At 45.1% G+C, this 14,115-nt stretch overlaps 1 protein-coding gene and 1 pseudogene across 1 annotated transcript; one reads left to right on the top strand and one right to left on the bottom strand.

Moving 5' to 3' along the window:
- The first annotated feature begins 384 nt into the window (after positions 1-384).
- Positions 385-1,840, top strand: LOC136507781 (uncharacterized). Its single transcript, XM_066502399.1, has 4 exons — positions 385-837; positions 1,070-1,286; positions 1,366-1,755; positions 1,833-1,840. The coding sequence occupies exons 1-4, from the start codon at positions 385-387 to the stop codon at positions 1,838-1,840; spliced, it is 1,068 nt and encodes a 355-aa protein (XP_066358496.1).
- Positions 1,841-7,810: 5,970 nt separating this feature from the next.
- On the bottom strand, positions 7,811-9,079 carry LOC136507782 (uncharacterized; annotated as a pseudogene).
- Positions 9,080-14,115: the final 5,036 nt, after the last annotated feature.

A 14,115-nucleotide genomic window follows, 5' to 3' on the forward strand; every position in this document is an offset into this window, starting at 1 on the left:
GTAGTTGAAGATGATGTTGGGGCAAAGAATGTTGTTCAGATTGTGACTGATAATGGGTTCCAACTATAAGGCAGCTTGCAAGCAACTTGTAGCTGAACATCCACATATCACTTGGCAGCCATGTGCAGCACATACTATCAACTTGATGTTGAAAGAAATATCATCTTTTGCTGAGGTTGATGAAAGTAGTGCGAAGTGCACAACGGATATGCAAATTCTTCCACAGCCATAATAGGTAACTCTCCTATCTTTGACTTGTTTATGTTTAGATTAGAAGAAACAATCAATCATAGAAACAATCAACTCTCCCAGCTGCTGAACATGCATTTTCTCCATGTAGAAGTGTAGCTCACATGTCCTTATTTTTCCAGGCTTCATGCTACGATGAGAGAAAAGATAGGCGGAGAATTGACTCGATGGAATGCCACCAGATTTGGCACAGTTTTCTTATTCTTGCAAAGTTTTTGGGACAGAAAAAATAAATTTCAAGCATGGATGGTGTCCAATGATTGGGAAAATAGTGAATGGAAAGATGATCTAGACTATGAATTCACATATGATTGCTTGACAAGTAGGGTGTGGTGGGAAGATGTGGAGTTGGTGTTGAAAGCTGTCACACCACTGTATTGTGTGCTTCGATTTGCTGATCAACAGAAGAATGGGACAATATCTGGATTCATTCCAAGGATGTTAAAAGCTCAGAGAGAAATATTTGCTAAATTGAAGCATGATAAAAAAGCTACAAAGGATCTCCTAGATAGGATCAATGAAGTAATAAATCGGAGAACTCGATATCTTCTCAATGAAACTCTCATGCTTGCAGGTACAGAATTAAGAGTTGCACTGAAAATTCTATAACTTATGCCTTTTTCATGTATTTTTTGTTGAACTTGCTCATAGAACTGGTAGACTTGTTGTAGACTGATCTATAGCGTTTTTCATGCATTTGTTGTGTTGTTCGTATCAATATTGGCAGCCATAAACATCTTACAATATTATTAGCTGCTGCATTCTATTTCAGTTGTTGGAGTTTTCTAACTAATACTTCTTTACCTATTCCCATTCCTAGCTGCTGCACTTGACCCCTGAATCGCTGTATCACTCAAAAATTGCACAAAATCATTCTGCTGTACTAGTTGTAGTTGTTGCACTCAAAAAGTTAGCAAGCTCACCAGAGGAGGCATCCAAAGCTATTGACCAGTTTACGAACATATTCAGTCAAAAGAAAATGTTATTTGGATCATTAGAGGCTCGGAGCTCAGCACTTCGTGGTCAAACCAGTCCAGGTATTATATTTTCTTGGCCAAATCAGTTTGCATATTTGTTTTTGTAAACTAAATGCTAAATTTAATCAATTCACTGCAGCTGATTGGTGGAATTCATATGGAGGTCAGTGCAAAGATTTACAGAAACTTGCGATACGCATTGTTTCACAATGCAATTCATCAAGTGGATGTGAGAGAAACTGGAGTACTTTTGCTCTGGTTCATACTAAATTGAGAAATAAGTTGAGTTATGACAAGCTTATGAAGTTGGTCTATGTTCATTATAATCTGAAGCTGTACATCCAACAATTTGAAGCTGATTTCCAAAGCCTTAAAGAGAAGGAGACAGATCCATATAGCTTGATGATGGATGCTGCTTTTTTTGATGAAACCAACCCCATCATGGACTGGCTATGCCACTCTAGGTCTGAGTCTACACCGATACTGGATGAATATGCCCTTGAGGCTGATGATTGGACCATGCCTGGAGGCTTTCTTATTGACGAGCTACAGATGGACATATCGGAAGTGGCCGCATTCAAGAGGAAACTTTGTTTCGGTCAAAAGGGCGGTAAGAAGAAAAGCAAGGTGCAATTGGAGGAAGATGAACCTGAAGATTTATTTGAAGATGACTCTGATTCAGATTCTCCACATGGTAGCCCAATATATGCTGAGTTACAGGACAGCAGCTCTGCTAGTTCTGACAATGAAGGTGATTGTGAGCTTTTTGTTCAAATAAACTATAGCAGTTGTGATTTCTAATTATTGTGAATAACATGTGATTTTGTTGAAAATCTATTTTGCTTCCTAGGTGATGATGATGTGGAGGGAGACAAAGCTGATGGTGGTACGTCCGGTGTAACCAAAGGAGATGGTGAGTTTCAGTTTGCTTTAGCTGTTTCGGTTATTTTCAACATTCAAGTTCCTTTATGAAAATTATGATTGTGTAGGTGAAGGTGCTAGTGGTAGTAGAGTTCGTGGTAGTTCAAGTATTAGGATTGAGAAATCGGTTCATTTCCGTCCAAGGTCAACTAGGAAGAAGAAACCAACTCTCAAGAGTGTCAAAGATCTCTAAAAGGTTAGATGAAGAATCTCCCCACTGACTTGGTTATGTATTTATTAGCTTTCAACTTAGTTCCCATAGTAACTTAGCTACATAGACCTTACATGTGAAATTGTTGACTTACACTTTTGTAGCATATGAATGCTTTAATGGTCAATGGTGATGCAAACCGAAGCCCCAAAGGAGAGATATGGAGCTGCAGTATGGTGCAAGTTCCAGCATTTTGCATATATTTGGGATGTATTTAAACATGTAATATTGGGCACTTCATTAATTGCAATGCCATGGACATGTAATATTGAGACTTTCCAAGTCTCTATTTAGGTGTAATATTTGGGACTGTTAAGACTACTATTTGGGACTGTTAGACAGTTAGACTACTAATATTTAGGACTTTGCATTATCATGATGCACCGTGCTATGGATATATCAATTGTGTGTTATAACTTGTGATATATTGCTATTTATTATATGCAAATGTGATGTGCAAGGATTAGAGATAGTTTTTAGTGAAGTTCTGTCATTTTTTTTGAAAAAATTTAAATTTGTTTAAATTTGGTCCGAAATTTCCGAAATTTCCGAAATATCGCATTTATCGGCAAGTGACGAAATTTTTTTTTCTACCGGTAAAAAAAACCCTGGCTGTGGCTACAGTGCGGCAGGGAGCCTTTCGGCGCATGTCCCTGCCGCGCGTTCACCGATGGGAGAGCAGATTACTTTACACTCCCTCCCAGTCTGGTATCCCATAGCTCTCCCTCCCAGTCTGGTATTACAGTCATGGGGCTAGGACTATATATAATAGACATCAAAGTTGTAAGTTATAGGTATGGAAACTGCTGGTGCGATTCATCTAAAATTGTACATGCATCATTGATTTATTATGACTGTGTACTCCAAAACCTTCATGCATTAAGCATCACAGTTTTGTTTGCTTAGTGCCACACTGCCAATGTCATGTGAGCTGAAGGGAACGCAGAAGGGGCTGCTGAACTGATGGCACTATATATGTGCTCTTGTGTGAATTTGCCACACTGCCGATCTCATCAGTTTAAATTGACACCCTTACCGTGAAAAGGTGTACCACCATCTGTAACTTTCTATGGCTGTGTGGCAACAGCAAACTGTCGTCGTGGATGCCTATCAAGGATGAACTGAACTGGATCGTTCATTTGGCCGGGGGTTGGCAATATCAAAATGCGCAATTGTGGTGTTTGCTCCTCAGTTGCGCTGATAACAACATGAACCGTACTAAATTGGTACTGAATTGTATGTCTGAACTGAAACTCCGTCCCAGTTCGGCAACTCCGAGTTTGTGCTGCTGTTGTTGCCACCAACAATATACAAAGTAGCAAATTCGATCCTTACCAGGCTATCAGCGGCAAGCCAAACAATGGAAAAGTCTACTTATCCCCCCACCTTTCATACTTGGTCTACTTCACCCTCCAACTATGAAACCGTCTGTTTTACCCCCCTGAACTTTCCAAAACCGTCTATTTTACCCCCCGGGCGGTTTTTTTGACAGCGGTTTTTACTACAGTAACAGCGGGTTACTACAGCAACGGTGGTTGCTACAGTAATGTGTTTTTTGGAAGCCCTGTAACTGTAGCACACCCGCTGTCAAAAACGTCCGGGGGTAAAATAGACGTTTTGGAAAGTTCAGGGGGTAAAACAGACGGTTTCATAGTTGGGGGGTGAAATAGACCAAGTATGAAAGGTGGGGTTTAAGTAGGACTTTTTCCTCTAAACAATTAAACTAGATCGCCACCAGTTGGCTGAATAATAATCATTACAGCATTCCAGACAACTGAATCCATTACCAACAAGGCTGATACAGTTTTTTTTTTATTTACCGAAGCATTCTTTGCTCCGGCGTTGGAGCTCCGCCGGTACTCCTCCATCTGCTGCTCCGTGTACCCAGACACGTCGCAGGTCCGTGTACGCCTGAGCCTCTGCACCTGCGCCCGGCTCTCCGCCACCTCCCGCTGCAGCGCCGCCTTCCGTGCCCGCAGCGCCTCCTGCTGCGCGACCGCCTGGCGGTATGCCTCCGGGGTAGGGGTGAAAACGGTACGGATATTTTCTGACCGTATTCAAGATCTAATCCGTTTAGAGGGGTTCAAATCTGTCCGTATCTAAGTCAGGAAATTCAACATCCGATACCGTATCCGTATCCGTATCCGAATACTTAAATCACATATTTATGATGTCGATAGCCAATCATGTCGTATACGGCATGGTTGACACTATCCGTATTCGAATCCGAATCCGGACAGAAATATGAAAACAAATATAATTTCAATGATATTTGTCCGTATTCGATTCGTTTTCATCCCTACTCCGGGGGTGGCGGCACCGCGGAAGGGGTGGGCCACGATCTCTGCATCGATCTGCTCCTCCATCGAGTCGTCGAAGAGGACCTCGTCCACCAGCACGTTGTATTGGCCACCATCACACTAGCTTCCTCGTGATCACGAGGAATTTCTGCTCAGTGAAAAATCCCCTGGCCACCAAATCTGCTGCTGAATTATCTTCTTGATTCTTGATGTAAATATAAATAGGATACTGGAACTCTTCTTTAAAAACCTTTTTGCCCTTCCTCACCTGATGCTCAATTTAATTACAACGTCACTCTTAGCGTCACCTGATGCTCAATTTAATCACAGTGTCACTCTTAGCATGTGCTGTCACTGATTTCGATTTGTTACAAGTTTGTCTGGAATGGAATGGACTTAGATTAGCTAAAGCAAGAATATTTGCAGGTTTTGATTATCGATCACAGTGTCACTCTTCAACATATAATGGAGTTAAGTCAGTCAGGGCAATTCCTTAGGATTTTCTAAAAGATTTGCAACATTCAGTTCCGCGAACAATCAGAAGCCATCACCAGCAACCATTGCATCAATGCACTTGATAGAACAAGAAGCAACTAGGGTTTGAGAAAAGAAAAGTAGAATAGCATGAAAAGGACTATATTTGATTTGATTGTGCGTTATCAATTACTGGTCCGCTTCCCTTCACTTTTATGAAGGCGTCATGGCCTTTCTTGTATTGGATTTGAACTCTATTTAGACCTTAAACCAAAATTCTAGAATTTTTCCAAAAAAAAACTCTCTGCTGGACGTATGGCTTTGAAGCCTAAACTAGGATAAACTCTCTCTCATGTATTGAGTGTTAAGCATCGAAGCCCCACGCATTGCCCAATAATCACTAGTCGTGGTTATGATCCCATGGAAAGTCTATTTTGTCGTAGCCGTGGTTATGACCACATGTCAAGTCTATTTTGTCTTATTTTGTCGTACATTCTTGGAGGTATAAGACAAAACACTTCGCTATCACATTGCATAGGACCAAGGATGTTGCAGACCTTTCATTTTTGGTAGTTCATACCTTATATGGGATTTTATAGGATTTTATAGCTTATTGAACAAAGACTAATCAAGCTGGTCAACATGATTTTGGATTCAGATTACAGGTTTTCACAAGCATTTCAAAGGCTATGCACAAGCATTAGCTAAGGGTGGCCGGCAATTCACATGTGTATCCGTGAAGAAACCAAGGTAGGCCGATTACTATACCTATCATACCAAGTCATCCGACTTGTCGCCTGTCTCAGCATGGTTTATTGGTTTCCTCTAATATTCAGAGTTTGTACCTCAGCTCCTTACCAAATACACAAGTTATCCTCTCTCTTACAACATTTTCAATGGCATTCTAGACATGGAGGTAGGAGTATATATAATAGACATATTGATTTAGCTTGTAAGTTGTAAGCATGCAAACCCGTTGGTGCAAGTCATCCAAAGAACAAAACTAATCATGCATGTCATTATTTATCATGAGTGAACTCCCCAATCGGATCCAAAATACCTGTGTGCAAGCCAGCAGTGTGCGAAGGAAATGAATTGAAGAGGGGCTGAACCCCAATGGCACTATGTGTGCTATACTTTTGAGTCTCTTCACGTTTTGTCGTCATCGTCAAGCGTGGTGGTTATGGCTGCAACGGCAGCGTCAAACTCTCCTTTAGATGGCTATCAAGTATGAAACTGAACAGGAACAGGCATTTGGTGTTTCCTCTTCAGTTGTGTTAGATGGGCTATACAGCAATTTGACTTGCTGAGAAGTCCGGTTTACGGCATCGCTCACTATGAGGCATGAGGAAGGCATGAACCAAATTCATTTGCTGACAAGCCCAGTTGCCGCATCCTCTTCAGTCGTGGCCTCTCAAGTTTTTTAGTCCCGTACGGGAGATAATGCACCCCAAATGTTGGCCTAGCCAATGTAGCGTGCCACCATGACGGCACAGCTAGAGCACAGGATGCTCGTGTGCTGGTGGCCCTATGCACGCACAGCTATATCCCTACAAGAAATTTCTGCTGAGTGAAAAGTCCCCTGGCCACCAGATCTGCCTGCGGGGCGCATGAGAAGTGCACTAGGCGATTTTCACCTTTTTTCTTTTATAATTATAAAATTTATTTACCTGCTGCTGCTGAATTAGCTTTTGATTCTTAAGTAAACGTCAATGGCTTCAGCCAAGGATATTTGAAAGTCTTCTTTACAAACCTTTTGCCCTTCCTCACCTGATGCTGCAGCTTCTTTATCAGTTACATCATCACTCTTAACGTGAATGACAGCAAGAATTTGCTATCACTGATTTCGATTTGTTGCAGGTTTATTTGGCCGGGATGAGATGGACTTGGATTAGCCATAGCAAGAATATTGCAGGTTTAGACTATCAATCACAGCACACTTCAACAGACAACAGAGTCCGGTCCTCAAGATTTTTCCAAAAGGTTTGCAACGTTATTCAGTTCCGCGAGTGATCAGAAGCTATCACCAGCAATTGTTGCATCACTGCACTTGGTAGAACAAGAAGCAACTAGGTTTGAGAAAAGAAAACAAGAGTAGTGTCAGAAAGGATTATATTTGATTTGATCTTGTGTGTCAATTATGGTCTATTCCCTTCATTTTTATGAGGGCCCATCACATTTTGTTTGCTTGGTGCCACACCCACACTGCCAAAGGCGTATGAGAGCTGAAGGACAGGGGCTGCTGAACTGATGGCACTATATATGTGCTCTAACGCGAAAGACAGTCTAAATTTACCACCATCGTCCTGCAAGCCTGCAAACGACCTTGCTGCAGCGGTAGCTTGGACGGCTATCAAGTATGGACTGAAGCCACTGAACTGGATTGTGCAATGTGTATCGGACCAGGAGTTGGCAATATCAAAATGCACACACCGTGGCGGCGTTTGCTCCGCGGTTGCGCTGATGACAATTGACAAACCATGGACTGTACAAGTCTGAAACTGAAAACTCAGTCCCGATCCAACTCAGGAACTAACTCCCAGAGTTTATGCTGCTGTTTTGTGCCACCAGTAATTTTCAAAACGATTTTTAGAATTAACTGATATCCCTCTGCTGATGGAGCATGCCAGCTAAGTTGAAACATGCATAGTTCTTTTTAAATGAAACATTCATAGCTGCATAACGATTACCACATACTGAAGTAATACACAAATCTACTAGATTGCTACCAGTTGGCTGAATAATACACAAATCTACATGAGCGGCAGCAAACTCTCAGGCTTGGATGCTATCAATGATGAACTGGACTGACTATGCTTCTGGCCGGGAGTTGGCAGTATCTATCAAAATACACTGTTCTGGCATTTGCTCCTCAGTTGAGCTGTACTGAATTGTATGTCCTCCAAAATTTGTACTGCCACCGGCAATGCTTAAAGTAGGTAATTTGATCATTACCAGCCTATACTACTAGTAACCCGAACAATCCAAAAACGACTTCAGAATCAACTGAGATCCCTCCTCCGCTCATGGAACAGCAGCTAAGTTGAAACGTCCATAGTTGTATTCTAACAGAAACATTCATAGCTGCATACGGATTGATTACTGCAACTGAATTAATACACAAATCTAGAGGATTCCAGGCAACTCAATACACTACCAACAGACAGCGGATTGGCAACCTACCCTTATTTCATTTATTTACCGAAGCACTCCTTGCTCCGGCGTTGGAGCTCCCGCCGGTACTCCTCCACCTGCGCCTCCGTGTACCGGACACGTCGGTCTTGAGCAGGTCCGTGTACGCCCTGAGCCTCCGCGTCTGCGCCCGGCTCTCCCGCCACCTCCCGCCGCAGCGCCGCCTTCTTCGCCGCGACGCCTCCTGCTGCGCGACCGCCTGCCTGTACGCCTCCGGGTCGGCGCCGCGGAAGAGGTGGGCCACGATCTCCGCCTCGATCCGCTCCTCGATAGGGGTCGTCGAGGAGGACCTCGTCCACCAGCACGGCGAAGGAGTCGTTGCTGCTGCTGGAGGAAGAGGAGGATGGCCTTTTGAGGGAGGGGGGTGGGGGAGGAGGGGCGGCGCACGGAGCGCGCTTCCGCGGGGCAGGCGGCGGCCTGATGACGAGACATTTTTGGTGGCGTGGCGGAGATTGAGATTGAGGGGAGGGGAAACAAGACGACAGCTGTAGTAAGGTTTATGCAACGGCTAATTTGCGGGCCCAACCTAATAGAATTTTTTTTTTAATTTTAACATTTTTTTAAAACTAATTTTAAATCTAACACCTCTGATTTTTTTAAACTAACACTTTTGGCCGCGTCTATTGCCCTGGCGCGGCCAAATGCATGTTGCCGCGCCAAGGCTGACGTGGCAGCGACCAGGAGCGCTGACCGCTGACGGGGCAGGGCCTGCCGCGCCACCGATCTTGGCGCGGCAGTGCCGCACCAGGGATCATGGCGCGTCTGGGCCAAATAAAACCCCGCGGCCAAGCCCCCGGCCGCACGCACGCTGCGCCTGACCGCGCCCTCGCCCGCCTCCAGCCGACGCGCCCCGCCGCCAGCCGACTCGCCCCGCCGCCGGCCATCGTCCGCCTCCAGCGCCGCGCCCGCCCGCGCGCAACCCGCGCCGGCCGCGCCACAAACCCCGGTGCGTCACGGCCACCCGCTCCTAAGGTACCTCCCTCTCGGTTTAATGTTATTATGATTATTATTGTTTTAGGATAATTAGTTTGTGATATACGTATGTTGTTTTTAGGTTTTATGTTAGGATTTTGGGTTTAGGGATTGATTAGGTATTTAATATTTAGTTTGTAGTTATTTATTTAGTCAGGGATTGTAGCGATGCGGTTGTCACTGCTAGATCCGGTTATTATTTAGTTATAGTTAGTTATTTAGTTAGGGATTGTGGCGAGCCGGTCGAGTGATCGTATTCCATTCGAACGTTTCGATCGTAGGTTCATCCCGCCGTGGCCGTAACGCTGAGCGTAACTGGCTCCCTCGCTTCTTGGTTGGCTTTGTCGTACTACGATCTCTAGCCTCTATCCACATCCCTAGTACATGACCATCGGGCTTTACCTCTTTTGCGCGCTTGTTTATCCTAGCCTTGTGCCGATTTATTTTGGGTTAGAGTAAATATTTTACTTTGCAATGCTACATAATGTTAATTTGAATTTTGTTAATTTAAGTACTCTAACACTTTGTTTATAAATTTGTAACAGGATAGCGCATCCCACGCAGCACCCGTTGTACCCCATTCTTGAGATGGAGTACGACGACCAGCACCGAGCACATATCTTGAGTGACAACGACGCAGAGGTGGTCTTGCTTCCTTTGAGGCCCTGCACGCACACCAGGGCGCACCAGTGGGACGAGCGTTACGCGCCGTACATATGGCGTGCCGACTTCTTCGAGCTTGTCCATGTTGTCAACCATGGTCTTCCGCTCCTTCACCCAGCACTACTTACCGCAGCTGTAGATAGATGCGAGTGCATTCTTTGTACGTAAACTTTCTTGTAACAAATTTGAGGCAACTAACAGTCGCTCTATTCTTATAACAGGTGGAGGCCTGAGGCCCACACGTTCCACCTACCTTGTGGCGAGATGACGTTGACGTTGCAGGACGTGAAGGCTATTTTAGGCCTTCGGTTGGGGGGACTTCCAGTGACAGGGATAGTTGACAACGATCATTGAAGGAAGCTGGTGGCTCAGTTTACTGGCTTTCTTTCACCGGACGACGAGGCTTCCAAGAAAAATAAGTGAAAAATTCAAGCCTATTTAATATTTGCATTGCTTTCCTACAGCAACCGGGTCTCATTTTCTTTGGTAAATTTCAGGAAAACTTCTGGTGTCTCGTCGTCCTAGATCACGGAGCGCTTTGATTACTTGGACCTACAGGCTGAGGAGCCTCAGATCGATAGGTTCGCTCAAGTGTGGCTCTGGCACTTTCTTGATGCTTTCCTCTTTCTAGATGCCTCGGGCAACACCATTAGCTGGATCTTCCTTGACATACTACGCCAGTCGTGGGAGAACATAGCGGTGTACAGCTAGGACAGCGCTGTCCTGGCATGGACGTATCAATAGCTATGCGTTGCCTGCCGTCGCACCTCAGGGTATGCGAACCTTGGGGGTTGCTCGTACCTACTCTAGGTTTGGTGTTGGGAACGATGTCCCGTTGGGAGGCCCCTTAATATGGGTTTACCGGTAAGTACTTGTGTTCATTATATTCTTCGATATGGTTACATATGATGAGTTTATTAATGGCTAATTCATTATCATGTTCAATGCAGCAATGGAACGGGTAGGATACACTCTCTACAGCTCTGTTTATCTGGACGGAATTAGAGTTAGTTAGAGAGAATGCGAGGTGCAAGTACAGGGAGTACACGGACAGTCTCGATGTCCTGACACAAGCACCAGGTTACGCTCTCTTTACTATTATACCTATGTCTTGTTCGATCTACACTATATCACAGCCGAACTCAATTACGAAATGTTTAGGTGCATTGGTGTCCTTGGGATGCTCCGGAATCAGAGTTATTTTCTTCCACGTGGTCGGGATTCACTTGCCCGCCAGGGTCTGCAGACAGTTTGAAAGAATGACATGCTGTCCACCATCGCTTTACTCCACCAACCAAGGATTGCACGGGTGCGTTATCGATTAATAACAGAGCTACAATCTAGAGGTGTGTGTGGTACAACTAACATCGTTTTGTTGCAGGTATGACCGCAGGAAGAGGTACAAGACCAAGGATTGGCGTGTGACACACAGCGCGCACATCCACTTGTGGAAGACCAGGGAACGGCAGCCGGTCCATGCGGGTCTTCCACACGATCAGCACACCTTCGACAAGTGCCTGCTCTGGCTTCATAGGTCTACGATGACACATATCAAGCCCCCGTACACTGAGGAGGCGATTGACGAGGACTCGGAGGAAGATATGATCAAAGATGTGTACGATGTTGCCACTAGAGAGGACACACAGCTACAGAGAGCCCCGCTACAAACATACGTGGTAAGATACTTGAATGGTACAATTTGTTATCCATTTGGTATTAATTATGTATACTAAAACTGTTCAACCGCGTTTCTGAACCCAGGCGACACAATTATCGAGGTTGTCCAACGAAGCAGCGTACTGGCTTCACGAGTCTAGAGGGAAGGGGCCAGGCATTCTCGAGGCTTTTGTGGAGGTAAACATAAACTAGTCCATTCCGAAATTGTTTCTTTAGTGTATATGTGTGTTGTGAAATGTGCTAACTTTAACGTCTATTTATGTAGAAGGTGAAGAAGAGCTACATGGACACTCCTTATGAGGAACCGCCACTCCCAGCGTGGTCGGGTGGTACGTCTTCAGCCTCTTTGAGGACGCCAGCCGGCTCTTCTCAGCCGGTGACAGGTGCCACTTCCGCAGTGCGTACACCACCACATTATAGTGCTGGGAAGGACCCTACAATCGAGGACGACGACGACAAGTGGGAAGATTGGCCGCAGGACGAGATCGGCATATCTCAGCTAGGTGGTGCCCCGCTTGGCACCCAAGGAGCATCACAGGTACTAACAAAGGTAGTTTCTTTAAATACATAGGCTACATAAACTAACGATCACAAAGAATTCTAAGTAATCGTGCATATCACATACTTGCAGGGTACGAGTCATACGCACCGGTGACGCGACCACACCGACGTTGGCTATACTCCCAATGTGTTGCCAACAAATCCAAAGAGAAAGATGCATCCGAAAAATCCTTACACTCCTTGGTCTTAGTTTGTTAGATCGAAACTATTATTGGAGTCCGAAACTTGCAGGCTTATTTGGTTATGTTACGTCGAATTTAAGTCAAACTTATGTGGCAGCTTGTCAACTTATGTTATTTGCTTCATATTCGTTTCAAAAAACTAGTTCAAAAAACGACAGTCCTGGGGTATCTCGACACCGGTGGGCGACGTCTTATGCGAGTGGTCCATGGTCGCGTTGCCGCCGATTAAACCATCAATTTCTCTATTCAGCCTTGAAAAAATTTAACAAAATATAGAAACAAATTCACTATTCATTTTACGTCAAACAATACTTACAATAACTTCCACCATTGGTGCGACGCATTCCGATTAAACCGTCCAGGTACCGTCGGGTTGGCGGCGGGCGCAGCGGGCAGGCTTGCTGCTCGGGCTGGCATGACTAGCCGCGGGGTTTATTTGGCCCAGACGCGCCATGACCCCTGGCGCAGTAGTGGCCATGCCAAGATCGGTGGCACGGCAGGCCCTGCCCCGTCAGCGGTCAGCGCTCCTGGTCGCCGCCATGTCAGCCCTGTGCCGCGCCACCATGCATGACGCGGCATAGGCATTTGGCCGCGCCAGGGCAATAGGCGCGGCCAAAAGTGTTAGTTAAAAAAATCGGAGGTGTTAGATTTAAAATTAGTTTTTAAAAAGTGTTAAAATTAAAAAAAATCACCTAATACGATGTCGACGTGGTCCACCCAAATTCCCTCAACGGGCCTGCACAAAAGCCTACCTTACACTGTCTCCAAGTTGTCCCATATGGGCACCCATATGTATCCGCCTCCAACAGAGCACCTATATGCGAGATCCATTTTAGGTTATAGCAAAGGCACAACCTAAATATGAGTATCCTCTCTCTGAAGACTCATTTGTAGGAAGGGTTCTCTTTTGGGTCCTGTTGTTGGAGAAGACTAAAAATAGGTACGAAACGCTTTACCTGTAGCGCTACCCAAACATGAAATGGGTCTTATATTTTAGGTAATGTTGTTGAAGATAGCCTTAGCTCGGCGGTGGATGTCTAGCCCGAAACCGGTAGGACCAAGTTTGTGGATCAGGAGAAGAAGAAAAATTCCTCAAAAAAAGGAGAAAAAATATTTATCTGTATCATCTATTTCACGGGTGCTCGTATTTTTCTTGACTTATTCCAAGATTTAATGGCGCTATGGCTTTCGGTGGTAGGCAACGTCCCCGACAACGTGACGCCTATGGAGACTTCCTGAATAGCTATGCTTTATGTGGTAGGCGATGTCCCCGACAGCGAGACGCATGTGATAACTTCATGAATCTTAAGATCTACCAGCTCAATCTTTCGGAGGTGCTCAAAGAGATAGGGTTTTTGCACGTGTATTCATAGGGTGAGTGTGTATGCGTGTTGTGGGTGTCACATTGTACTGTGTAATTCTCAAAGAAGAATCTATATCCCCCACAAAAAAATTCAGAAATGCTAGGGTTAGGGCGTCCGGACACGCCCTATTGCCGTGGGCCACGACGGTACAAATGGCTCAACTTGGATGCCTCCTCTGATGGGCTTTTTGATAAAAAAAAGTTTGGTTGTCTTTTTCACTCCCCATCAAAACAATCCTCCATTCGCATCGGCTGCATCCGCCGTAGCGTTTTCCACCCCCACACCATGGCCACCCCAGCTCCTGCTCCTACTCCTCTTCCGTGTGGCCCGCCCCGCTGCTCTTGCTCCACTACCCACCCCACCCGATGATGC

This window comes from Miscanthus floridulus, chromosome 15 (genome assembly GCF_019320115.1).
Source record: "Miscanthus floridulus cultivar M001 chromosome 15, ASM1932011v1, whole genome shotgun sequence".
Classification (NCBI taxonomy): domain Eukaryota; kingdom Viridiplantae; phylum Streptophyta; class Magnoliopsida; order Poales; family Poaceae; genus Miscanthus; species Miscanthus floridulus.

Bases quoted from the DNA above. Each gene is read 5' to 3' on its own strand.
- LOC136507781 (XM_066502399.1), top strand. From the start codon at position 385: ATGAGAGAAAAGATAGGCGGAGAATTGACTCGATGGAATGCCACCAGA. The intron at 838-1,069 runs GTTGCACTGAAA...TCCCATTCCTAG, and splicing joins TTGCAGGTACAGAATTAAGA to CTGCTGCACTTGACCCCTGA. The intron at 1,287-1,365 runs GTATTATATTTT...AATTCACTGCAG, and splicing joins TCGTGGTCAAACCAGTCCAG to CTGATTGGTGGAATTCATAT.